Source organism: Microcaecilia unicolor, chromosome 3, assembly GCF_901765095.1.
Source record: "Microcaecilia unicolor chromosome 3, aMicUni1.1, whole genome shotgun sequence".
NCBI lineage: Eukaryota > Metazoa > Chordata > Amphibia > Gymnophiona > Siphonopidae > Microcaecilia > Microcaecilia unicolor.
In genome coordinates this window covers 102,725,080-102,752,263 of record NC_044033.1, presented here as the reverse complement: position 1 = coordinate 102,752,263, position 27,184 = coordinate 102,725,080, and the positions used below count along the sequence as shown (strand labels likewise).

The window sequence follows — 27,184 nt, the reverse complement described above, 5'->3', positions numbered from 1 at the left end:
AGTTCAGGATGGTTTTCTAGGCACCCTTCTCTCAAAGATTCAGGAACCCACTCTCCAGTTATCCCCAGTGATTTCTAGGTTACTGGAGCTACACTCCCAGTGGCCCCACAGTTCTCAGAAAGCATTTACAGACCTAACACACAAACCACCAGGATTCTTTATCAGACCAGACAAACAGGGTGAACAAACAATTATGTTTATTCTCTTAAAAATATTGAACAGTGGAACAAAATAGTGCAATTGGCAGACAATAACAGGTAACTAAAATAATGATCAATCATAACACTATTCCTAGAAAGTTCCTGGGGAGATCAGGACATATATCTGTTCACAGAGCTTCAGCAAAAGAGATCTCTCTTCTTTCTCCCGGGCTGAAACTGAAGCAACAGCCAGCATCTGCTGGGTAATTTCAAAACTCCAGGCCAATCAGAGCCCAGAACAGTCAAATTTAAAATAAAAACCAGTTACATCACTACAGGCACTTCCTATTTGTGTGCCAAATAAAAGAAAGAGAAGCAGTGGACAGTACGAGCTGCAGGAATGGAATTGCCACTTTTTCTCATGGGAAGTGGCAATGCCAGCAGATCAAATCATTTTGGGAAGCTATATTACTGTTTCTCCAGTCTGTTTTAGGATATTGAGTGGTTTTCACTTTTGAAAGAACAATTTTTAGTGCCCAAAGCTTGTGAGGAACTGGCACTCTGGGGGGGGGGGGGGGGGGAAATGATTTTCGGGAAAGTCATTTATCCTTGGAAAGAAATACATTCTCAGCCATTGAGTATTGGATCATCCCCCTCCTTTCGGTACTGGAGGAACAAACTCCATGAGCTTGTGATTTGAGAGTTTTATTTCACCACTGGCGTGTAGTCAGATTATGAATAGATTTTCACTGGGGCAGTGAAGATAATTTAAGTCAGATAGGAGTCAGGCACGACATAAAGGGGGGGGAGGGAAGGGAGGTTGGGTGTGGGTATATCTGCTCAGCTTTAGGCAGCTAGGGGGCCAATGAGAGGTGACTCCACCTGTAGCTTAGATATTTATGCCATAGTTTGTTTTCCATTGGTATGGTTTGTTTAAAATTGGGAGGGGGAAGGATAAAAGAGTTGTGGCTGGTCTAGTTTATTGCTCCTTTGTTGTAGTTTATTCAACAGATAGGTTTATAAAAACTGGAGGTGGGGAGGAAGGTTTGGAAGAGCTGGATGGGGAAGAGTAAAAATTGTTAAAACATTGATGAAGGACTTTATCCTCTTATACCTCAATAGTATGTCTTGAAACTTAATTTGTTGTATATGGAATTTGTAGACTAGGTTCATTTTTCTGGATCCTCAATAAAACTTGTTGAAAATAAAATAGAGGGCAAGGGGAGGAGTACGATGGGTAGGGGTTGGGGGAATAAAACTGTGAAAGGTTCGATGACAGACTTTATCAAGCTATCTTTATTGTGTGCATTTTGACATTGGACGCTATGTTTACTTTTATTGTTCATTATAGTTTCTTTGAAATGTCATCAATAAAATGTTGAAATGTAAAAGAAAGAGAAGTCAGTCCTCCTCTGTAACAGCTTTAAGCATAAACATGTGCCATCTTCTGGCCAAACAGGAGAAGTACACTTCAGACATATTTAAGACAGGAAAATATCCAATACATTTTACAGGCTTAAAACACACTGTTTGTTCACAGCTGCACTAACCACTAGGCTACTCCTGCACAATTTGTGCAGTTCTTTTGAGATGGCTTTCAAAAAAACTTGTCCATCACTGACAGAAATGTGTGGCAAGTAGTGGCGACTATGTAGAAAATTAAATACATATAATAAAAGAGCAAGTTTCAAGATTTTTGTTTTTTATTCATTATAATATCTTTGCTTAAACAAAAGTTATAGAGGTGGCATCATTACTTTGCATTCAACCCTTGTAAGTATCAACATTTACTCTTGTAAGTTAGTATTTCAGAAGTGGAGGAATGACCTAATGATTAGTGGGTTTCAGATCTGTCGAACTGGGTTTGATTCCCACTTCTGCCTGATGGTCGGCAATGGGTTGAGATCCTGGGGAACAAGGTTCCGTTCCCTCTGCAGCTCCATGTGACCCTGGGCAAGTCACTTAACCCTCCGTTGCCCCAGGTACAACAGTAGTACAATGTACTACTTAATTGTGAGCCCACTAGGGACAGACACAGTACCTGTAAAATGAAACTGTAAACCCACTTAGGTCTAAGCGGTATATAAATACTTGAATGAATGAATGAACATAGACATGTAAGTGCCAACACATAGATGTGTATGTCTGCCATTTTGGAAACCTGTACGGCTAAATGCTTCCAATTAGGTAAAGATGTAACAATCATTCAACACTTTCAATTTTGTGAAGTGGAGGGAACACCAGAGGATTAAGAGGGAGACCTCTCCTAATCCCTCCTGTAGAGTGCTGCCCAAAACAAGCACTTTACAAAACCAATGTGTATCCTAGAGCAGCTGTAAATCATGATGTTTCTCTCTACTCAATGTGCATTCCTCCGAAATAGGGAATTTTGTTGTACTCTAGTCCCATCCATACCCCATCCAAACATGCCCCTTTGCCATACACATGTAGTTCAGGTTCCCACACGTAAATCCCAGCTTTCTAAATTTGGATTTTCTATGTTTATTCATTTACATGCTGATATTTTGAAATGTAAATTGCAAATAGGGTTTCTAACCAGAGTCTCTCAGGAAATTTGGAAACCTAGTTGGAATAAAGTTAGTTGCTTGAATAGACAATAATAGAAAATTAGTTTAACAAAAAAGAGTTACTTGAGATATTTGAGGCTGAGAGCTTTTTATTCAGCCCATTGGAAAGGGATAGCAGCATTATGTTACATTTATTCTCTACAAAGTTTTTGACTGCTGCTGGAATTAATCCTGATGCCAGTATTTTAGTCTTATTTTTAGAAACTAAAGTAGAACCTTTACAAATTTCCGTAGCTCATGGAATAGATTATTCGCAGTGTTGCTGGAGAATATGTCATTGGTTCATTTGCGGAATGATCTACTAGGCGTGTTTTACCCCAGTCTTGGTGTTAAAGTTGGTATAATTGGTATCAAATTTTAGAAGGGATAGATGCATCCTTCATCCAAGTGCCACTGACATTACCATCTGATTGGAGAAGCTGGCTGATATCTTTTTATTAATGAGGCATTTAAAAGATAGTTCTCCCCCCCCCCCCCCCGCCCTCCATTTTTTTATGTAAATTGTTCTTATTCCAATTTTGAAAAATACAGATTGAGTTCTGGCTAAAGTATTTGAAGCTGCAGTTGCTATACAATTGCATAATCATTTAGATCATTATGATCTACTTGATGCTTCGCAGTTGGGTTTCAGACGTCAGTTTTGGCATTATAATATCTTGGCAGTCATTACAAAAAGCAAAATGGCAACAGAGACCCCTTTCCACTGCTGTCAGCAGAAGCTGTAGATGAAAGCATATATTGGAGAGAAAGAAGAAAAGAGGAATGGGACATCTGATGCTGCTGGAGGGAAAAAAGTGAGGCAGGGGACAGCAGATGCTGGTGGAGGAGAGAAACAGGGACAAGCTGACACTGGAGAAGAGAAAGGGGTAAGGCAGGGAGCAAAAGCTCTTGGAGGGGGGGCAGATGCTGGACAGTAAAATATGCTAGAAAAATAGGTGGGGACAGGTGTAAAGAAAGAGGGAGGGGCAGGATGGATGCTGGAGAAGGAGACAGGTGGATGGATGTTGGGGAAGAGGATAATGAGGCAGGAGGCTATCAATCCCAGGGCAAGCAGTGGCTTCCCCTATGTCTGTCTCAGTAGCAGACTATGGACTTTTCTTCCAGGAACTTATCCAAACCTTCAAAGCTTCATGGGCATTGTAAGGGCAATTCTATAACATGGTGCTTATAGCTGCTTGCTATTTGTGTGTGTAAATGTACAGGAAACACAGAACTTACATATGTAAGTGACAGTAAAACACCTAAGTGCTATTCTCTAAGGGTGAGTGTAAGTGACCTAGCAAGTATATGGAAGGGGGTGTTCACGAGGGTGGACTATGGAGGGGGCATACACAGGGCTGCCACTTAAGCACGTGACTTACAGAAATAGTTTGTTACATGCCCGTTCGCTGCATTTAGGTGCCTACATTTACACCAGAGAAACTGGGACCAACATGCGTGATGAAATAAAATGAATACACAGCAATGGTAGAAAAAAGTGGTTTATTTTGAATTTAAGTGGAATATGTTAGCTTTGGGAAATGTGCTTCATGGGTGTCTTTAAAAAGGAAATGCATTTGCCTTTATTTCTCCCATGTGGTGGTTCACAGCTAGTTTGACTTATTGAGATTCCCATTTCAGTTTTTGTCATTATTGTATTTATAATTTGTGATCCCTTTTTCTCTATTTGAGGGTCTCCCTGTGTTTTGCCTGTGACCAAGGAATAGTATTCTGTGTGCATGTTCTGTATTACCAGTAGTAGGTGTAATTGTGTTCTGGGCATATATAATATTTGTAGTGCTGCCTATTAATAGGTAGGGTTCAAGTTGTTTGCATCATAGGAATTAATGCTACTGTTGTATGATAGATTTGCTACATGTACGTTGAGTTAGGATTTTTTTTTCCAGATTTTGTATTTAATAATATGCCTGATAGTGGAGAGGTTTGCTATTAATCAGATGACATGAGATGGGAGGGTAGGGGTTTTTGGATGCAGAGCATGTTTACATTTAACTCATAAAAACTGCTATACTGTGTCAAACCAAATGTCTGAGCAGGTTGTGTATTTGGTGTGTCACATATGCAAGCATCATTTGTCAGGTGTGTACCGACTGAAGAAAAGGTTGAGAACCACTGTGCTGTGACCATTATTTTAGTCACTGTAACGACATGAAATTCAAAGTATTAAAGTGTATATGGAAAAGTGATTTAAAAGCATGAACATCTCTCATGCTTTTAAATCACTTATCCATATACATTTTAATACTGCTGATGTAACAGGTTGAAGTTCCATCACAATATTCTTATTGAGACCATTTCTGCAGGCAACTATTTTAATTAGGTCACACTTAACACCATTGGAGATCATCAAAGGTGTCATAGAAACAAAGGATTTCAATTGATACACAGTTTAAGTACTGTGAGGTTAATGGGAGCTATTGATTAGATGGTTTCTTTCATGCTGGTTTACTGGTTAGTTCACTTGAGAAGAAAAACAATAGCCATCTAATTGCATGTCATTTTGTAGCAGTGTTCTTAGCTGTGGATTTTTATGCCTATGTCTGAATTTAACTAAAAAAAAGACATTAGGAAATTGGGTGGTCCTTTTTGAGCAGCCTTTACTGCTAGATTATTGGGTATTTTATTCTTTTGGTATGGGTTTTAACAGTCTTCTTCATCATCACTATATGTTCTTCACAAGGCAGGACAATTTGCAAAGCCATTTGCCTGGCTGAAAATTGTCACCCTCTCTGTGGCTAAAAATACTCATGGGCTTCAATAACACTTTAAACTGGGTTAAAATGAGGTATTCCCATATGAATGTTTAAGTCATGGAGTGGGATTAAATTAGTGCATGCACTTTTGATTTTCAAATGTATGCCTACTGTTTTTTCCACATTTGGCTGCCAACATAAATAATAGATGCAAATTATGTGGGTGCTTTTAGCACATACATTTTATAGCTGCTAATTTAAAAAAAAAAAAAAAACATGGTGGTTTCCAGTTGTCCACAATGTATGAAGGCTAAAACTGTCTGCATACATGCAAACAGCATGGGTTATTGAAAATTATCTCCTGTATTTTCATTATCTCCTATATTTTTGCTGAGTAGGTAGAAATCTAACAGTATATTCTGCTTAGATTTTGTCAGACCAGTGCTTTTCTAGCCTCTATCCTTTTCAGGTGGCTACACTTGTTTGGCTTTCAGATAAGGCAAATTGAAGTTTATTTAGCTACACCTTTAATTTTTCTGCAAGTATATGCGACTGGAAAATTTTGGTTTTCTTGTAATGCTCATAATATTTGTGTTCTGTAAGTTCATAAAATTAGTCTAAAAGCAGCTTTATAGATAAAATTAAGGTGTACTATATCTTGTTTTCATATTAATGTGGCATGATATGGGTTCCACTTGTCACTTTGTGAATCTGAAAGAGCCAAGAGAAGCGTTTAACTGCTCATTTTGCTATGGGAAATCTGGCTTTGAGAAAGCCTTCATGCATAAAGTTTTGATACAGTCACTTTTGCTTGTTTTGGAGCTTAGAGGCCCTTTTGCTAAAGTGCAGTAAGCACTTAATGAGCTGTTAGCATTTGGAAACAGGCAACCACACAACCACGTTAAGGTTTTGCATTAGTTTGCCTGTTACCGCATGGTAAAACCATATGTTAATTTATCAGAAATCCTTTATCATGGGGCATGGTAAGGGAGGTGTTATCCAGGTAGTATGCTCCACTCACAGGGAGATGATCAGAAGCAAATGCCGGCGCTAGAGGCTGTTAGCGCCATACTAGCACCGGCGTTTGCTACCGCCCCATGATCAGAGCCCTCGAGTGCGTGAAACAATGCGCTCGATAGCATGTATGCCATTAACATACATTTGTTTTATTATTTTTTTTAATGTATTGTGTTTTTACTGGAGATATTGTGTTTTCTGTACAAGACCTAAACACTCTATGACATACTCAGTTAATTTTTTAATCTTTTGAATATCATGTAAAATATTCTCCTTACGCTTGCTAAACAGGGCTAAACATATTCATCCCCAATTATCAGCGGCCAGCGTGCCAAAGATTGGGTCGCTGGCCGTGGCAAACTGTACACCAGCTCCAAGCTGGCATTAGGGTTTGCAGATCATTGGGGAGGAATGGAGAGCCCTGTCCAGCATGCATTTGCATGCTGGCAGGCCCCCATTCCCCCCAACAGCAAACCTGCCAGCGACAGGAGGCTGGAGGTCCGGCGGTCCTTCAGTCCCCCCCCCCCCCCCCGACGATCCCCACTCCCCAGGTTCAGGGAGGGCTGGAGATCCGGTGGGTCTCTAGCCCCCCCCCCCCCAACTCCCCTCAACAAACAGTCCCTGGTGGTCTAGTGGGCGACCAACCAACTCCCCCCCCCCCCCCCCCGATGATCCCCCTCCCCAGGTTCAGGGAGGGCTGGAGATCCAGTGGCTCTCCAGCCCCCCCTAGTCCCCCATTAAAGGGTCCCTGGTGGTCCAGTCCCCTCTACCTTGTGGGTTGGAGGAGGGAGGGTAGCCTGCCTCCCTCCTCTTCCTGCAACGTCGCAAAATGGCGGCGCCCAGCCCTGCCCAGAGTATCCCGGGATGCGCTGGGCGAGGCTATACACCATATAAGCTAATGTGCTTTTCACACAGCAGCACTTACTGACTCCTAAATAGGAGGGCTAACTGCTCACATGTTGACTGTCAGCAGGTACCATGCGCTAATGGAAACATTAATGCACAACTTCAATACAAAAATACCAGAAACACCCCTACTAGTTGTTGCATTAGATTTGCAGCTGCTGGACATTATTTTAAAGCCATAGTAACTGCAAATCTTAAAGCACTTTAGTAAAAGTGCCCTTTGGTTGGTTAAAATGTCCTACAACTTAAATCATAGCATGTATGCCATTAACATACATTTGTTTTATTTTTTTAATGTATTGTGTTTTTACTGGAGATATTATGTTTTCTGTACAAGACCTAAACACTCTGTGACATACTCAGTTAATTTTTTAATCTTTTGAATATCATGTAAAATATTCTCCTTATGTCCTTAGTTTGACATTACTAATAATAAAGATATTTTTATTTTTTTATTTTACAGGTCTTCGACCACAAAATTTGTTTCAGGGACCTGTGCACAGACCTCAGCAACAGAGATATGACAGGTACAGTTTTATAAGGCCACCTTGCCTCTGCATTTATTTTTTAAATCTCTAGGTCATATGATGGGTTGTTTTATTAGAAACATCTTTAGTTTTCTGCTTGAGTATACATAAAGCTATAATGTTGGGGGGGGGGGGGGGGGGGGGAGGGAGTTATATAATTCTTTCCAAGGATTTAACATCATACTGCAGTTTCCTTCAGATTAACATTTTTTTCTCTTTGTTGATACTTTAGGAACTTCTTTCCTGTTTCATTGGCCTTTATTTTAATGAAGCTTTTGAGATGCTATGAAATTCAACACAGAGAGCTTAAATCTGCATTAGATTTTGGACAGGCTAAACAAATTTCTTTTTAGGAGGGTTGTGGAGCTTAATGAGGCATAACTAATGGTGTTCCACTTTTATCATTTCTGTGCTGCAGTGACAGCATTAGTACAGACCAGCCATTGATTCTTGCTACAAACCTCTTGAAGTCCTAATCAGCTTCTTTGGTATAACTTTTTCAGGGCTGACAAGCCTATTGTAGGGCAGTGTCAGTGTAGGTCAGTAGTTATTAGTTGCCACTGAAAACAGTTTCTTTAACTACTTAAGACTGAACTGAATTAAATACAGAAGGGACTCAGAAGAGGATTATAGAATCTGTAGTCCAATAAGTAGCATGGAATAGAAAGAATGTGACATGGTTTGATAATAAGGGATGTTTTGCATGTTATTTCATTGATAAAATGTGAGTTGTTCAGTTAGATGAACTACAGAATACCTGGGAATGAAAAGATATGGATAACTGTTTTAAAAAATGTGAAGAACAAATGAAAGAATACAGGTCTGAAAAAATATTTTTCTCTTTACTTTTCTGTGAACAACCTCTCTCTAGTTTTCCTGCGTATTTGTTGCACAATAGTAGTAATTAATCTTAAAATGTATAACATTGACTATTTTGTTTGAGTGGGGTGTTTTGGTTTTTTTTTTTAATCTAATAGGCTTGGATTAACTAGGCCTGACATGGAGCTTTAGGTATCATTTTGTTCTGAATGAAGTCTAGTCCTCTCTTCAAGTCCATACAGAGCAGATTTCCTTTTCCTCCACCACCACAGCTCTTCCCCAGCCTACAATCGCTTCTTACATCCACTTTCCTTCATTTGCTGGGTTACCAATTTACAATGTCTTTGTTTCAGTTACTGACCTTTTCTTAATCTTCAGCTCTTTTGTGGTGCCCTAGCAGTACCATAACTTCTATTTGAATTTTGTCCCCTGATTTCCTGAAATGCTGACTCCATAAAATTAATTTAAACTATAGTTGTTGTTTGATCAACATTTTTAATTACTACTTAACATTTCTAAAGCGCTACTAGGGTTACGCAGCGCTGTACAATTTAACATGGAAGGACAGTCCCTGCTCAAGGAGCTTACAATCTAAAAGACAGGTGTACAATCTAAAAGACAAGTGTAGAGTCGATCTGATAGGGCTTACTATATTTCTCGAAAGGTTAGGTGCCGAAAGCAGCATTGAAGAGGTGAGTTTTAAGCAGAGATTTAAAGATGGGTAGGGAGGGGGCTTGGCGTAGGGGTTGAGGAAGATTGTTCCAGGCATAGGGTGAGGCAAGGCAGAATGAGCGGAGCCTGGAGTTGGCAGTGGTGGAAAAGGGTACGGAGAGGAAGGATTTGTCCTGTGAGCGGAGGTTACGGGTGGGAACATAGGGGGAGATTAATTGCAATTAATGACATACTTAATTGTAGTCCTGAAGCCCCGCCCCACACCTAAGAGCATTCAACCTCCTCCGAAAGCCTCTCCCCCCCCCCCACCCAGAGCATCCATCCCCCTGAAAGAACTCCTTCCTAAAGACCCCTCGTCAAGCACGTATGCACCCCACTCGAGGCGCTCCCCCACCTGCAAGCCTACCTAAAAGATGCCCTAGTAGTCTAGAGTAGGATAGGCAGCAGAGATCCCCAGTCTTTTCTGCGTGTGTTGCTCTGGGGTCAAAATGGTGGCCATGATGGTGATAGTGCTATTAATTGCTGTTGTTAATATTAATCACTATTAAAAAATTGTTGACCTAATTGTGATAGTTAACTGTGATTAATCAACAGCACTAATTTAATTGAATTCAGAATTGTGTTTTCAAAATATCAATCACATACTGTGAAACAAACAAACTGAAGGACTATCAAAGTGGTATAGGGTCTACTTAAAAAATACAAAATATATTTAGCAGAGGAAAGAAAGAAAAGGGAGGCGTGATACTGCCATTCAGATGGTTTATCAGGCTTCAATAAAGCACAAAAACATTCATTTTCCAAAGAAGAAAAGAGATTCAAAGACAAGGAATCATAAAATGTAATTAGGGCAGCTCAGAGGAAGTATGAGGGAATACATTTCTACTGACATGCAGTAAATACCCAGAATAGTCTACTCACAAAGGTGATGGAAACTAAAAGCATTCTTGAAAAAGATACAGAGGTCACTGGTTAGAAAAGGTGTTGGTAAAAGTTGAGTAAAAAAAAAAAAGTATGGAAATGTATATGATTGTGTAAATAGAACAGTGGAACACAAAAAAAGACAGTCTCTTGACGACTAGAAGATTTCATTGGCTAGAGCAATATGGGCAACTGCACCAGGCAGATTGGCTAGGCAAGTCACTAACCATTCACATGTGCTGTGTTACTATACTGTGCCTACATTTTTGTTTTCCTGCAGATGGAAACATTAAGGTGATAATTCTGTAAGAAGCTACCTGGTTTTAGGCAGCAAGAATGTGTGTAAATGGCAATACATCTCATAGAATACAAACTAGGGAAAAAGTATGTGCCATGCTTTGATGGTGCGTACTTTGCCAGTGGGAGTTTGCATGAGTGGAGTTTGGGTGGAGCACATATGTATGCATATAAATTACACAAAATAATATCATTTATGTGTGTTCATGCGTGCATGTTGCTTTGGGCATTTATACCAGCTATAGGGCTGGTTGCAACAAGATGCACAAGCATTCTTTCCCACTTGTGCTAGTATAAGTGCTTACTTTTCTTTATAGAATAGGCTTAAAATAAGCACCATAACCAGTGCCTGTAGTAGGCAATCTGATACGGAATTACTCTCTAAAAGCATCACATTTTTTCATTTGTTCATATTAATGAGCTTATGCAAATTTTGTAGAGAGTTAGACTAACATAACTGTCACATTTGTCCTCACCTGTAACATTTGTCAGTGAACATCACAAAAATCATTGGGCAAATACAACCATGTATAATGCACTGAAGGGCAAAGAGTGGAGGGCTCCTGGGGCATGGCCCCTGGGGCATGGCCCCCTATAGTGAGATGAACCACCTTGAGGCTGTTTTTTTAATGCAGTAGTACTGCTACTACTACCGTTAAATAATGCAGTAGCACTGAAAAAGGTTAATGGGGTGAAGGAGTTCCTCAAATTGTAACTGCAGAAAAACTATATATTAAGGAAAGTAAGTAATTCAAACCTGTGTCCAAATTATGTTTCAATGATTTTTATTGACAACAAATGCAAATAAACTTTACATACAAAAACTTATGCCACAACTCAGTGCTGTCACAACAATTTGATATTCCCCCCATCTCCTCCCTCCCTAGCTCGATTGACAGCCTTGAGATCTAAAATGGGACGAAAGGAGTCCTTCTTGGGAACCACAAAATAAATGGAATACCGGCCTTGCCTGTACTCGGAAGGAGGGACTGGACAGATAGCCTGAAGATCTAAGAGCCTCTGTAAAGTGTCCCGAACCGCCCTTGCCTTGAGAGGAGAACGACAGGGAGACTTTAGAAAGGCGTCTGAAATAGGCCTTGCGAATTCTAAGGCATAACCGTCTCGAATAACCTCCAAGACCCACTGATCTGAAGTGAAGTGGGCCCACCTCTGATAGAACTGAGAAAGACGAGCTCCGACAGGGACCAGAGGAGAGGCCCTCGCACCTTCATTGGGAAGGACGGATCTGGGATCTAAAACCTGGATTGGAGAAACCCGCTCCTCTGCGAGAACCCCGAAAGGACTGAGTCCTATTGCCAAACCGAGACTTCTGGGGCTGAAAACCACGACCAGCCTGAAACCTACGGAAGCCTCTAACCGACCCCCTACGAACCAAAGAACCCCGACTGGACAGACGAGGCCTATCTTGTGGAAGGCGAGGAACTTTAGCATCCCCTAAGGAATTAACCAACTTATCCAGTTCTTCTCCAAACAAGAAAGAACCTTTAAAAGGAAACTTGCTCAACTTTGATTTGGAGGCCGCATCCGCTAACCAACCTTTCAACCACAGAGATCTGCGAGCAGCGACCCCCAAAGCCAAAGACTTAGAAGATGCTCGCAGCAAATCATATAGGGCATCAGCCAGAAAAGCCGCCCCCGTCTCAATCCTAGCCACGTCTACTTCAATAGCTTGAAGATCATCAGAATTCCTATCCAGGACTCTCTCTGCCCACCTGAAGCAAGCTCTCGCCACTAAGGAACCACAGATGGCCGACTGCACTGCCAAGGAAGAAACATCAAAACTATTCCTGAGCAGAGAATCTAATCTTCTATCCTGAACATCCCGAAGAGCCGTGCCGCCATCCACAGGAACTGTATTCCGCTTAGTAACCGCTGACACCACTGCATCCACAACCGGAACCTTAAGGACAGCTTTATCTGCCTCTGGAATCTGACAGAGACGAGACATAGATCTAGTCAGACGATAGGCCGCATCTGGAGCCTCCCATTGCGCCTTAATAATGTCCTAAATATCCTGATGCATTGGAAAAGTTTTCGCTACAGATCTAGACCCCTTAATCAAGAAGTCTACCTTACGTGTTTGAGAAACTGGCAGAAGATCTTCAAAATTTAAAGTAGAGGAGACCATAGAAATGAGCTCCTGCAAATCATCTTTGTGAAAAATTCTAGCCACGGAAGGATCATCTCCCTGGGCAAAAGAAGCCTCCTCAGGGTCTGCAGAAGAGAAATCGGGATCATTCCAAACATTTTGTTCCAGATCCTCCTCCTCTTCCAGATAGGGCATCTCCTGATTGTCCCAAACATCTGCAGATAAAACATCTTCTCTAAACCTTTTAAGAGGTGGAGGAACAGGTTTAGCAGAAGCTCCTGCAGTAGCTGCTGCATCCCCTTTGTGCATTAAAAAAGCCTGGTACATCTGGAGCACAAACTCAGGAGGAAAACCCCCTGCCTGAGAAGGCCCAGCTTGTACCAGCGCTCCTGCCTGAAAATCAGCATTAGAACAACTGAACGTTGTAGGAGGAACAGGCAATGGCGACAAAGGCGCGGGAGGTAAAATGGCCGACTTTCGCACCAAATTCACGGAGGCAGCCTCCGGGGGCGCACCTCACTCCTCCGAAACCGATTGAGAGGACCACAACGGCAAAGGGCTCTGCACCGCCGACGAAACTCCCGCTGATGCCAAGAGAGGCTGGCATTCTTCCTTTTCGGGCGTCCGTGCCACAGATGTGTCCAAATTATAAAGGAAGAAAACTATACAAAAGGTTTGCTGCCCCCAACAATTACACGGTCTTAGTAAAAGGGGAAAAAATGTCTCTGGAAGACAGAGCTTGCTCCAGCTGTGGATATAAACTGTGAGGTCTTATATTTATATTTAATTTTTGTGTGCCTTACACTGAAAATGTATTAACCAGATTTTACAGAAAATAGCATGGGGCCATAGATCTTATCTGTAAAAGTGTAAAAGCTGCATAGTTCAGATTACAAAATGTCAAAAATTCTAAATTGGTCTGTTCTGGTTTGTATCTATATTCTCACTTACCATAGTTAGATCTCCTTTAATTGATGGTTAGAATGATAAAAGGTCCATTGCATAAGCAAAGTTATGAAGTGCTAGTGCATTGACGTCTTTAGCATGGCAGATCACATAATTTGTTTTCTCTATGAACTACAGCTTGATAATTTTACAGCTGTTGTGGCACACAATAAATGTGGGTATTTCTCAAGCTAAGTTTCTATGGAGCATATCATAGTATATTGTAAAACTTTAAAAATTATACTGTATTGAAAATATTAGGCTTTTTTTTTTTTTAATTCACTCAGAGGAAACTGTGAATACAGCACTCTCTTAGTTTGTTTGCAGGACTGCTAGAAATGGCCTTTCTGCTTTAAAATATCAGTCTGCCTTGAATTTTCAGAACTTAAAATTTGCAGAAATAGTCAAGGTGAAAACCTGTTTTCCTCTAATGTGGTAATAGTCTTGACTTTGCTTGAGCTAAACATTGAAGGGTTGGTACATTCCAATCTTTTATAGTGCTTAAAAAATATATATAGAGAGAGAGAGAGAGAAAATGCAGAGTTAGCTCTATTTCAAGAATGGTATTATTTACTTCTCATAAAGTGTTGCTTTGTAGGAAACCTTGTAGTATTTGATCTATCAAGACAAGGATATCTTCTTTTTAATATTTTTAGCTTTCTTTCTTGCTATTCTGTTATTCTGTACTTCCACTCATAGTGTTCTTTTGGTTTTTTTTTCTAAAGATTAGCTTGAGTTATCTGCAGCAGGGCCCATAGGAATAAAATGGGCCCTGCTGCAGATAACTCGAGCTAATCTTCAGTAGAAAACCTCCTTATAAGCACTGTATCACTAATGTTCCTCTATTTAATCTGAACACAGTTGTGTAAGTAAACAGGAGTTAGCTCAAGTGGCAGAAATGTTGTGAAGAACTCTTTCCCTATAGAATATCAGCACTGCAAAAGGGGAAAGAAGAAGGGGGAGGGCAGTACCTTTTCAGAAGAAGGTGCAGTCAGATCCAGCTCTGATCCTTAGGGGCTTAAAAGGTGGCCTAGGTGAAATGAATTTGATTTTGACAGCTATATTACCAAGGGCTGGTGTTAGACATGCAGGGGCCAAGGGGACCCAAAAGCTGGCTTTTTGTCTATGCCCCCTCACGCCGGCCCTGATACTACCAAGCTTGATTACTTTAATATCACATTCATAGATAAAGAAATTGCAATTGATTCAAAAAATTGCAATAAAATTGTTATATCATGCTAAAACGTCTGACCATGTTACCCCTATGTTTGAAGAAAAGCATTGGCTGCCTGTAGAATAAAGAATCACTTATAAATTATTAATACTCACTTTTAAGGCATTTAGGGTGGGCGTCCCACATTATTTGGACAATCTTACAATTCTATATACTTCGGCAAGAGTTTTACGTTCAATTAATGACTATTGATTGGTCCTTTCCGGACCAAAACAGGTGCACCTTGAATCAATGAAACATAGTACCTTCTATTTTACTACCCCTGCTGATTGGAATAATTTACCACTTTGCATTTGTAGTATTACTTATATTAAAGAATTTACGTAAGCTATAAAAACATGGCTATTTGAGCATGCCTTTTGACTCATAAGCTTTTTGGAAACAGTGTCCCTCTCTCGCTCTATTGGTTGTTTTTCCCTTGAAACATTTTTGAATTGACATTTTTCTTATGGTTGTCGATTGATATCTTTCTGGTATGAGTGTTTTTCTATCCTGTGATTTGTTTTTGTTTTCTTTTAAACAAATTTGTATTTTAATTTATGGATTGTTCACTACCCTATTCTGCTTGTCAGTGTGGGTAGTATAGAAGTCTGAATAAACTGTAACTATAGCAGAAGCATTTACATTGCTTTCTCCTATAAATCTATAAACTCCTTTGTGCACTTTGTCATTAGTTTGTGCCACAGGAATCAGTACTGGGACCGGTGCTATTTAACATATTTATAAATGATATGGAAATTGGAACGATGAGCGAGGTGATTAAATTTGCAGATGACACAAAACTATTCAAATTTGTTAAAACACGTGCGGACTGTGAAAAATTGCAGGAAGACCTTGGGAAATTGAAAGTCTGAGCATCCAAATGGCAGATGTTTAATGTGGACAAATGCAAAGTGATGCACATTGGAAAGAATAATCTGAATCATAGTTACCTGATGCTAGGATCCACTTTGGGGGGGTCTGCACCCAAGAAAAAGATCTAGGTGTCATCGTAGATAATTTGCTGAAATCTTCTGCTCAGTGTGCGGCAGCATCCAAAAAAGCAAACAGGATGCTAGGAATTATTAGGAAAGGGATGGATCCTAATTATTATTAGGATTGATCTGGTGCTCACAAATGGGGATAGTGTGTCAAATGTCCGAGTGGGTGCCCACCTGGGCAGCAGTGACCATCAAACGGTTTGGTTTGATATGATGGCTAAAGTGGAGGGTGGCCACTCAAAAATCAAAGTCCTAGATTTCAAGCATGCTGACTTTAGTAAAATGGGGGAATACCTGAGGAAGGAGCTGATGGGATGGGAGGATGAACGAGAAGTGGAAGGACAGTGGTCCAAGCTGAAAGAAGCTATAAATAGGACCACAAACCTTTATGTAAGGAGAGTAAATAAAAGCAAGAGAAAAAGGAAACCGATATGGTTCTCCAAACAAGTGGCTGGGAAAATAAAGGCTAAAGAGTTGGCGTTCCTGAAATACAGAAAAATTCAAGAAGAGAAACATGAGGAGGAATACTGGATGAAACTGAAAGAAGCCAAGAGAGAGATACGTCTGGCGAAAGCGCATGCGGAAGAACAAATGGCTAGAAATATAAGGAGGGGTGACAAAAATTTCTTCAGGTATATTAGTGAAAGGAGGAAGACTAAAAAGGGAATTGTGAGACTGAAAGATGCTGCAAACCGCTATGTAGATAATGATGAAGAAAAAGCAAATTTACTAAATAGATACTTTTGTTCTGTTTTCACAAAAGAAAATCCTGGAGCAGGACCGCAATGGACTGGAAAAAGCACATGTGAGAACGGAGTGGATATAGCACCGTTCACGGAAGAGAGTGTGTATGAACAACTTAAAAATCTAAAGGTGGACAAAGCCATGGGACCGGACGGGATCCACCCCAGGATATTGAGGGAGCTCAGAGAGGTTCTGGCGGGTCCTCTTAAAGATTTGTTTAATAAATCCTTGGAGATGGGACAGGTTCCGTGGGATTGGAGAACGGCGGAGGTGGTCCCTCTTCACAAAAGTGGTGATAGGGAAGAAGCTGGAAACTACAGGCCGGTAAGCCTCACTTCGATTATTGGAAAAGTAATGGAAGCGATGCTGAAGGAAAGGATAGTGAATTTCCTAGAAGCAAATAAGTTGCAAGATTCGAGACAACATGGTTTCACCAAAGGGAAATCGTGCCAAACTAATCTCATTGAATTCTTTGACTGGGTGACTGGAGAATTAAATCAAGGACGTGCTATGGACGTAATCTACTTAGATTTCTGCAAAGCTTTTGACACGGTTCCCCACAGGAGGCTCTTGAATAAACTAGACAGGCTAAAGATAGGACTCGAAGTGGTGAACTGGATTAGGAACTGGTTGACGGGCAGACGCCAGAGGGTGGTGGTAAATGGAGTTCGCTCGGAGGATGGAAAGGTGAGTTGTGGAGTGCCTCATGGATTGGTGCTGGGGCCAATTCTATTCAATATATTTGTGAGTGACATTGCCGAAGGGTTACAAGGGAAAGTTTGCCTTTTTGAGGATGACACCAAGATTTGCAACAGAGTGGACACCCCGGAGGGAGTGGAAAACATGAAAAAAGATCTGCGGAAGCTAGAAGAATGGTCTAACATTTGGCAATTAAAATTCAATGCGAAGAAATGCAAAGTGATGCATTTAGGGAGTAGAAATCCAAGGGAGACATATGTGTTAGGCGGGGAGAGTCTGATAGGTACGGACGGGGAGAGGGATCTTGCGGTGATAGTATCTGAGGACCTGAAGGCGACAAAACAGTGTGACAAAGCGGTGGCCGTAGCTAGAAGATTGCTAGGCTGTATAGAGAGAGGTGTGACCAGCAGAAGAAAAGAGGTTTTAATACCCCTGTATAAGATGTTGGTGAGGCCCAACCTGGAGTATTGTGTTCAGTTTTGGAGGCCGTATCTTGCGAAGGATGTTAAAAAAATGGAAGCGGTGCAAAGAAAACATAATGTTTTCATTCTTATTCACCATCCATAGTAACATAGTAGATGGCGAATGGTATGGGATTTGCGTTACAAGACGTATGAGGAGAGACTTGTTGACCTGAACATGTATACCCTGGAGGAAAGGAGAAACAGGGGTGATATGATACAGACGTTCAAATATTTGAAAGGTATTAATCCGCAAATGAACCTTTTCTGGAGAGGGGAAGGCGGTAGAACTAGAGGACATGAAATGAAATTGAAGGGGGGCAGACTCAAGAAAAATGTCAGGAAGTATTTCTTCATGGAGAGAGTGGTGGATGCTTGGAATGCCCTCCCTCGGGAGGTGGTGGAAATGAAAACAGTAATGGAATTCAAACATGCGTGGGATAAATATAAAGGAATCCTGTTCAGAAGGAATGGATCCTCAGGAGCTTAGCCGAGATTGGGTGGCAGAGCCGGTGGTGGGAGGTGGGGCTGGTGGTTGGGAGGCGGGGATAGTGCTGGGCAGACTTATACGGTCTGTGCCGGGGCTGATGGTTGGGAGGCAGGGATAGTGCTGGGCAGACTTATACGGTTTGTGCCCTGAAGAGGACAGGTAAAAATCAAGGTAGGATATACACAAAAAGTAGCACATATGGGTTTGTCTTGTTGGACAGACTGGATGGACCGTGCAGGTCTTTTCTGCTGTCATCTACTATGTTACTATGGATGGTGAATAAGAATGAAAACATTATAATGCCTCTATCACTCCATGGTGCGACCTTACCCTGAGTAGTGTGTTCAGTTCTGGTCGCCGTATCTCAAAAAATATATAGCGGAATTAGAAAAGGTTCAAATAAGAGTGACCAAAATTATATAGGGGATGGAACTCTTCTCATATGAGGAAAGGCTTAAGAGATTAGGGGTCTTCAGCTTGGAAAAGAGACAGATGAGGGGAGATGTGATTGAGGTCTGCCAAATCCTGAGTGGTGTAGAACGAGTAGAAATGTATCAATTTTGTACTCATTCCAAAAGTACAAAGACTAGGGGACATTCAAGGAAGTTACATGGAAATACTTTTAAAACAAATAGGAGGAAATATTTTTTCACTCATCAAATTGTTAAGCTCTGGAACTCTTTGCCAAAGGATGTAGTAACAGCGGTTCGTGTGGTTTTAAAAAAGGTTTGGACAAGTTCCTGGAGGAAAAGGCCATAGTCTGCTGTTGAGGCAAATGGGGAAGCTATTGGTTGCCATGGGATTGGTAGCATGGAATGTTGCCACTATTTGGGTTTCTGACAGGTATTTTGACCAGGCTTGGCCACTGTTGGAAACAGGATGCTGGACTAGATGGCCCACTGGTCTGATCCAGTATGTCTGTTCTTATGTGATGAGGGCACGAGGAGGGTAAAAGTAGACACTCTAGAATACCATTGATGTAACAGACAAACCTGCGTTAGAAACCAGGATACACCTGGAATGTCAACAATAGATTTCAGTTGTATGGAAATGATATGGTGAAAGAAACAAAATTTGGGGGAGGGAGTCTTTTGAAAGAACTATTTTGTAGAAACAAATTTCAAGCTTCCTTTATAACTGGAGAAGAGAGGTAGCATTTTAAATATTTGGCAAGCATTTGTTCTTGGTGGAAGGGGGATGATTGGGGAAAAGATACAATTAGTTTGTATAGAAGAGAAATCGGTACAAGTATGAAACAAAGAACAGGTGAGGGTTTTTATTTTTTTTTTCTTTTGGAAATGGTGTGTCACTTATTAATGAATCAAGTATAACTTTTAACCTGGACCTGAACATTGGTATTTTTGGTGAAACATAATTCCCAGTCTTGAATGCAGCATTTCTAGACATATAGTACCATTTTCAAAACTGAGGGTTATATATTAGGGATAGTAGGACCATCTATCAAAATACGTACTTTGCCAAGTTTTATTTTTTAAATGACCGCTATTGCATTTTAAGGCTAATTTTGTATAGATTTGTTAAAATAAAGTAAAATCCGTTATTATATATGTTAATGAAATGGTTCAAAATATTAAATGTTTTTCCATGTCTGAAAATTATGTTTGCTCATTTTTTTTCTTTTAGTGCACATTTGTGTACTAGCATACATTATTTCATTTTTGCACCACTAAAATGAAACGGAATGAGATCTTTAAAAAGATCCCATGTATACTACTAATATGTATTCTGTTACCCAGTAACCAAAACGTATAAAGTAGGGAAGCATAAGAATACATTTTGATTATTACCATAAACTGGCTTTCCATAAGTCTTATAGTTCAGTTCATTAGATTTTCTGGGTATAAACTTAAGAAGTTTTTTTCCACATGTAAAGAGAGCCATTTTTCGCACACAAAAAGTCATTTATAAAATTCTGCAATAATATATACATGCATATAAAATATGCACATGGAAAATATGTAACTAGTTTTATGTAGTTTACGCTTATCTGTTCAGGAGGCCATAATTGAGCAGAGGCAGAGTTGTTGATACTCAAGTATTTTGTTTTTTTTCTCTTTTTTTTTGTAAATGTAAAATGTATACGTATGTAGAGTACACATTTACACATTTTTGGAACAGGTGTAAATTTGTGCATCAGCATTTGTGCAATATTAGGGCTAGATTTGGGAATCTAATATATAAAGGCACATTAAGGGCAGGATTAAAGCACAGGCAAACTAGGCTTATTCTTAGGGTCCAAATATTTAGGAGGTTCTCCCCTCAGGTGTGCTAATTTAATGGTCCCAAAATAGATGTTTGCCTTAAATCAGCTGCAAGCAGTTCAAGTGTACAGCGCTGCGTACGTCTAGTAGCGCTATAGAAATGATAAGTAGTAGTAGTAGAGAGAAAGTATATGTGTATATGGTGAGAGGAAGGGGGGCCCAGGGCCATCACCATCTGTAGAGGTCCATTCTCCCCACCCTATTCTCCATACAGTTAATAGGAGGAATTAGCAAGTAACTCGTCTTACCTGCTGCTGCCTTCTCTTCTAGTTTTCTTGTGTAGTTAAAACTATACAGGGCCCTCTTTGTTGGTGGTTTTAATTGTATTTATATTATAATGGGTATGTCAATGTACTACTTATCCCAGGGCCTACCAAAGGGTTAATCCTTCCCTGGGCACATAGGTGCCTATGTTATCTTTTTTGAACTTCTCAAATAGGCATCCTGTTATAGAAGTACCACCTCAATGTATGAAAATGTGGGATACAAATTCAACAAATAAATAAATATAATGCAGTGACTCCTTTTGAAGACTATGGGCTCAATATTCAGAGGCTCACGGTCATTTAAATTGCTTGTCCAGGGCTAACCAGGCATTTACAGTGCCCCTGAAAATGCCTGGTTAGCACCCAAGGTGAAACTGGCTTTTTGGGGGATGGAGTCTATACTTAACTGGTTAAAGTTGACTGCATAAAAGGCAGTTCTATCTTTATACAGTTCTTTATAGGTGGTTAAGTGCTGAACATCACACTTAACCAGTTATAATTTGGCCAGATCCGTATACCCAGAAATTCAGTGCTGGAGCCCAGATGTGACCTGGCATTGAATTTCCAAGTATAATGCCTGCCGGTGGCATCTGCAAAACACTGATCGCTGCCGGCTGAATATTGGGCCCTATATCTATAGGATTTATCCTAGCATCACAACTGTGCCACTTCTTAGCTTTAGAGTATATATCTGCATGTCATAACATTTTATGAATAATTCTGCTGAAACAATGATACACTTATTACACCTGTTGCTATATGTTTGTAATTGCAGAATGGATACTTGAGAGCAATTAAAACATTTCTTACTAATAATCTTGGATGTTATACTAGTTTATAATTGATGTTGAATCTGTGTTCTTATATAAACTGTACACCAAATGTCAGTCAGTCCTTGCCAATTAGCACTTATGTTACTAGGTCACCATGGTCAATTGAAAACTGCATCAATAGAACTTGAAAAGGTTTCTTCCCGATCAGACCTTCTGACATATTGAGCAGAATAATGGATGGGAAAAAAACAGCCGAGGCCTCTACCCTAGATTCAGAATACTCAGCAGTAAGAATTCATTTGCAACCTGCAATTAACTAGAAAGAATAGGCTCACAGAAAGAATCTGGACTTTCGGAAAATAAAGCCGCATTCTCTTGTATTGCGCATGTTTACTCTTTTGATGATAATTTAGATTTAGCTAAGTTAGTGGTTGTGGGTTTTTTGTGTTCTAAAATCTGTGTTAAAGGTCATTGCAGGCACTCAGACCTCTTGCATGTAAGGTGCAAGCCCAGTATATATACCTGGTCAAGTAAAACAATACATTCAGTCACCAGAACATGTCTTGGCACCAGTACCTGTATTGATTGGTAGTAAATTAAATACTGAGATTCTGGAGGAGAATCAGAACTACATCAATTGGAAAATATTTTTTTAAAGCAGATTTTCTTTTGTTTCTTTTGCCATGCATAAACAATTTTATCAGGAAGTTAATGTAAATTGTCAAGCTACAACGCATGAGAAGAAGATGAATTATTTCACAATGTCTTTCTTCACATAGGAGTTATGGAAATGAGCCTGTCTTATCTTGGAACCGTACGCTGCACTCACAGAATTCAGCATTCCAACAAAATCAACATATGGGATCAGGTGGGCCAAGTAATTATTACCAGAGACGTGAAGATCGTGGAGAAAGAGGAAGACAGGTAATGAAGGTGATAGGATTCAGCATTGTAATCTAGGGTGTTTTTTTTATTTTAAAAAAACTACATTGTGTTTTCATCACAGCATTGAATTAATCATTGCATCATTGGTTTTGGAACTTTATGTAAATTACTTTAAAAATCTATGATTGAGCTTTTAGTTGATGCAATCTCACTTTTTAGGATCATTCGCAGGGAAGGGAATTTTTATTCTAAAACGTTTTATCTAGGCTTTGCATTTTTAGATTCTTATAGATAGATAAAATGTTGCACCTGCACTTTAATACCTGTATTGTTTATATTGTGTGTTTTTGTGTCCTGGTACACGTGGAGGGGCATAATCAAAAGGGGCGCCCAAGTTTTCCTGGGGACATCCTCGCAGGATGTCCCGGCAAAGGGGCGGGGAAACCCGTATTATCGAGACAAGATGGGCATCCATCTTTCGTTTCGATAATACGGTTGGGGACGTCCAAATCGCAAAATTTAGGTCGACCTTAGAGATGGTCGTCCCCGATTTTCAGCGATAATGGAAACCGAGGGAGCGCATCTCACAAATGACCAAATGCAAGCCATTTGGTCGTGGGAGGAGCCAGCATTCGTAGTGCACTGGTCCCCCTGACATGCCAAGACACCAATCGGGCACCCTAGGAAATTGCTGCCAGGTGCATAGCTCCCTTACCTTGGGTGCTGAGCCCCCCAAAACCCACTCCCCACAAGTGTACACCACTACCATAGACTTTATGGGTGAAGGGGGGCACCTAGATGTGGGTACAGTGGGTTTCTGGTGGGTTTTGAAGGTCTCACATTTACCACCACAAGTGTAACAGGTGTAGGGGGGATGGGCCTGGGTCCGCCTGCCTGAAGTACACTGCACCCACTAAAACTACTCCAGGGACCTGCATACTGCTGTCATGGAGCTGGGTATAACATTTGAGGCTGGCACAAAATATTTTTAAAAAATATTTTTTTGAGGGTGGGAGGGCGTTAGTGACCACTGGGGGAGTAAGGGGAGGTCATCCCCAATTCCCTCCGGTGGTCATCTGGTCAGTTCGGGCACCTTTGTAAGGCTTGGTCGTAACAAAAAATAGACCAAGTAAAGTCGCCCAAGTGCTTGTCAAGGATGCCCTTCTTTTTTCCATTATCGGTTGAGGACACCCATGTTTAGGCACACCCCAGTCCCGCCTTCGCTACGCTTCCGACACACCACGGGAACTTTGGTCATCCCCGCTACAGAAAGCAGTTGGGGACGCCCAAAATCAGCTTTCGATTGTGCCGATTTGGGCGACCCTGAGAGAAGGACGCCCATCTTCCAATTTGTGTCAAAAGATGGGCGCCCATCTCTTTCGAAAATAAGCCTGATAGTGTGCATTGCTTTTTAACAAGGTTGTTGTATTACCAGGCTTATTTTTGAAAGAGAACGGCACCCATCTTTCGACACAAATCGGAAGATGGGCATCCTTCTCCCAAGGTCACCCAAGTCGGCATAATCGAAAGCTGATTTTTGGGCGTCCTCAACTTCTTTTCGTCGTGGGGACGACCAAAGTTCACGGGGGGGGGGGGGGGGGGGTGTCGGAAGCATAGCGAAGGTGGGACTGGGGCGTGCTTAACACATGGGTGTCCTCGGCCGATAATGGAAAAAAGAAGGGTGTCCCTGATGAGCACTTGGCCGACTTTACTTGGTCCATTTTTTTCTTGCGACCAAGCCTCAAAAAGGTGCCCGAATCGACCAGATGACCACCGGAGGGAATCGGGGATGACCTCCCCTTACTCCCCCAGTGGTCACTAACCCCCTCCCACCCTAAAAAAAAAAAAAAAACTTTAAAAATATTTTTTGCCAGCCTCAAATGTCATACCCAGCTTCCTGCAGGTCCCTGGAGCAGTTTTAGTGGGTGCCGTACACTTCAGGCAGGCGGACCCAGGCCCATCCCCCCCTACCTGTTACACTTGTGGTGGTAAATGTGAGCCCTTCAAAACCCACCACAAACCCACTGTACCCATATCTAGGTGCCCCCCTTCACCACTCAGGGCTATGGTAGTGTTGTACAGTTGTGGGGAGTGAGTATTGGGGGGGGGGGGGGGTTGGGGGGCTCAGCACCCAAGGTGAGAGAGCTATGCACCTGGGAGCAATTTCTGAAGTCCACTGCAGTGCCCCCTAGGGTGCCCGGATGGTGTCCTGGCATGTGAGGGGGACCAGTGCACTACGAATGCTGGCTCCTCCCACAACCAAACAGCTTGGATTTGGTCATTTCTGAGATGGGTGTCCTCGCTTTCCATTTTCGCTGAAAACCGGGCACGACCATCTTTAAGGTTGACCGTAAATGTTGAGATTTGAGTGTCCCCGACAGTATTATCGAAACGAAAGATGGCCGCCCATCTTGTTTCGATAATACGGGTTTCCCCACCCCTTCGCGAGGACGCCCCAGGAAAACTTGGCATTCGATTATGCCCCTCCACGTATCTCAGTTTCTGTATCTCTCTTTAGTTTTTGGATGTTATTTTGCAAGATGATGCATTTTATATAATACTAGTAAAAATGGCCCGTTTCTGGCGGCGATGAAACGGGCGCTAGCGGGCAGGGGACTCCCTTCCCCTCCCCTTACGCGTGTCTCCCTGGTGGTCTAGAGGTACCTGTTCGGTGGGGGCAGGAAAGAAAGAGCCCCCTCTTTCCTGCCCGTAGCGGTGGTGGTAGCATCCTTGCTACATCGTGTGGGAGTCCGGCTATCGGCGTTTCAAAATGGCCGCCGAGAGTTGAAGTCTTGCGATGCAGCTTGACCTCTCGGAGGCCATTTTGAAACGCCGAGAGCCGGACTCCCACACGATGTAGCAAGGATGCTACCACCACCGCTACGGGCAGGAAAGTGGGGGCCCTTTCTTTCCTGCCCCCACCGAACAGGTACCTCTAGACCACCAGGGAGACAGGCGGAAGGGAAGGGGAGGGGGAGGTGACAGGGGGGGAGGGACGTTGCTGAGGGTGAGTGTGGTACCATGGGTGGGGCGGTAACTTCAAAGGGGCGGGGCTATGTGGGGAAAGGGGCTGGGTTGATGTGGACGTCCTGGGCGGCTGGGATTTTTTGGAAGGGGAGGAGTAGGGAAACACGCTCCGCGTGTTTCCCTACTGCTCCCCGTGCGTTAATTAGCCTTGTTTTCGTGTTGCGCCCTCGACGTCACGTGTGACGCGAGGGCGGGGAATGAAGATGTTGTGTGGTTTCACCACCATGAAACCACGAACCGGTGTGTGAGTGACTTCAGTGACGTCAGTGTCCTCAGAACGTTGAGGCTGCGTTTTATTATAGTAGATATTTGAAAAGTTCTTCTCTATTAATTGGAGGGATGACTACATATTTGCATTTACATTTTAATAGTGAATGATGCTTTCACATGAGTTTGTAAAATGTATCTTCTTGAAAAGAATATCTGAAAACTATAATGATACAGAAAAAAGATACATTAAGAGGCATGTATGTATAAATTGTATGTATGTGTATATGCATACACACATTACTTTTTGTATTCTTATAAACATATTGAACCGAAGTTAAATCCTTTTGACGTCCCCTCATTTTTTATGTACATTAATTTGTGCAGAGATAGAGAACCTGTTTTCCCAGTGCTGAAATTAAAGATTTTAGTTTCTCTTGTGATAGCAGCTCAAATAACTTAATTTTTAAAAAAATGAAGTACAGTATCTTGTATTCTGTGTGGAAAGCATCAAGACATTCACAAACTCCATTAAAACACATTTAGCCTTCTATAAATATCTGTTTGTGTAACTGATGCATTGTTCAAATTGTGTATGGGGCTGGAGCCATGCTATTTAATTTGTTTGCTGTGTTAATCCAGTAAATAAGCTTTTTCCTTTGTGTATTTCTAGGGATATAATTCTGGCAGGAATTACCCTTTGCCACCTTCTTCTGGAAGATACAACTGGAATTAAGCTTCGGTGGAGCTTTTTCTGGACTCTGTCATAAAGTCCACACTTTTAAGATACTTATGAAAAGAAATCATCTTTATAAAACATTGGGCAGTAATTTTAAAATCTTGATTTATCGGTGTATGTTATTGATAAGATCTGATTGCATAATATGTCTTCAAAATATTGTGTACATCACAAATGTACCTTAGAATACATTTGTGTAGTTTTATTTTGCTAGAGGAGGCATGGGTTTGTTCTCCTTTATTAGCCAGAGTTAAATACCAAATGGACATTACTGTGAATGACACAGCTTGTATCTTTTCTTCATATACTAAGAACACATGTCAGCAGTCAGTAATGCATTGAAATTTGGGTTGGCTAAATGGTGTACAGCTCAGTGGTAGTAACACAATGTTTATGGCAGGTTATGCAAATCCTTTGTGGAAGTTCTTTAAATGTATCCCTCACATGTAATTTTTTATTTTGCTAAATGTGTTTTATAAAGGTGTTATGAATTTTAAATGTCTATCAGAGTTTTTTCTTTTTATCTTTTCCACCATTGGGAACAGGAGCAGATATTTTTCAAGAGGATTTTCGGCTCCATAAATGACTTATATCCTTTCAGTTTAAAATATTTTGGAGATCTAGGGGCTCATTTTCAAAGCACTTAGATTTGCAAAGTTCCATAGGTTATTATATAACTGTAAGTCTAAGGGCCCTGTTTACTAAGGTGCTCTAATGTTTTTAGCGCGTGCACAAAATTAGCGTGCTGTGTAGGTGCCCCTA

The 27,184-nt window shown here is 41.2% G+C and overlaps 1 protein-coding gene across 1 annotated transcript in view; it reads left to right on the top strand.

The window, feature by feature from the left end:
- Positions 1-26,920, top strand: part of XRN2 (5'-3' exoribonuclease 2) — a 363,942-nt gene extending 337,022 nt beyond the window's left edge. The window contains exons 28-30 of the mRNA XM_030196221.1: positions 7,808-7,871; positions 22,344-22,488; positions 26,357-26,920. Coding sequence (XP_030052081.1) covers positions 7,808-7,871; positions 22,344-22,488; positions 26,357-26,419 — 272 coding nt within the window. The 3' untranslated portion in view covers positions 26,420-26,920. The remainder of the gene's footprint in view (positions 1-7,807; positions 7,872-22,343; positions 22,489-26,356) is intronic.
- Positions 26,921-27,184: the final 264 nt, after the last annotated feature.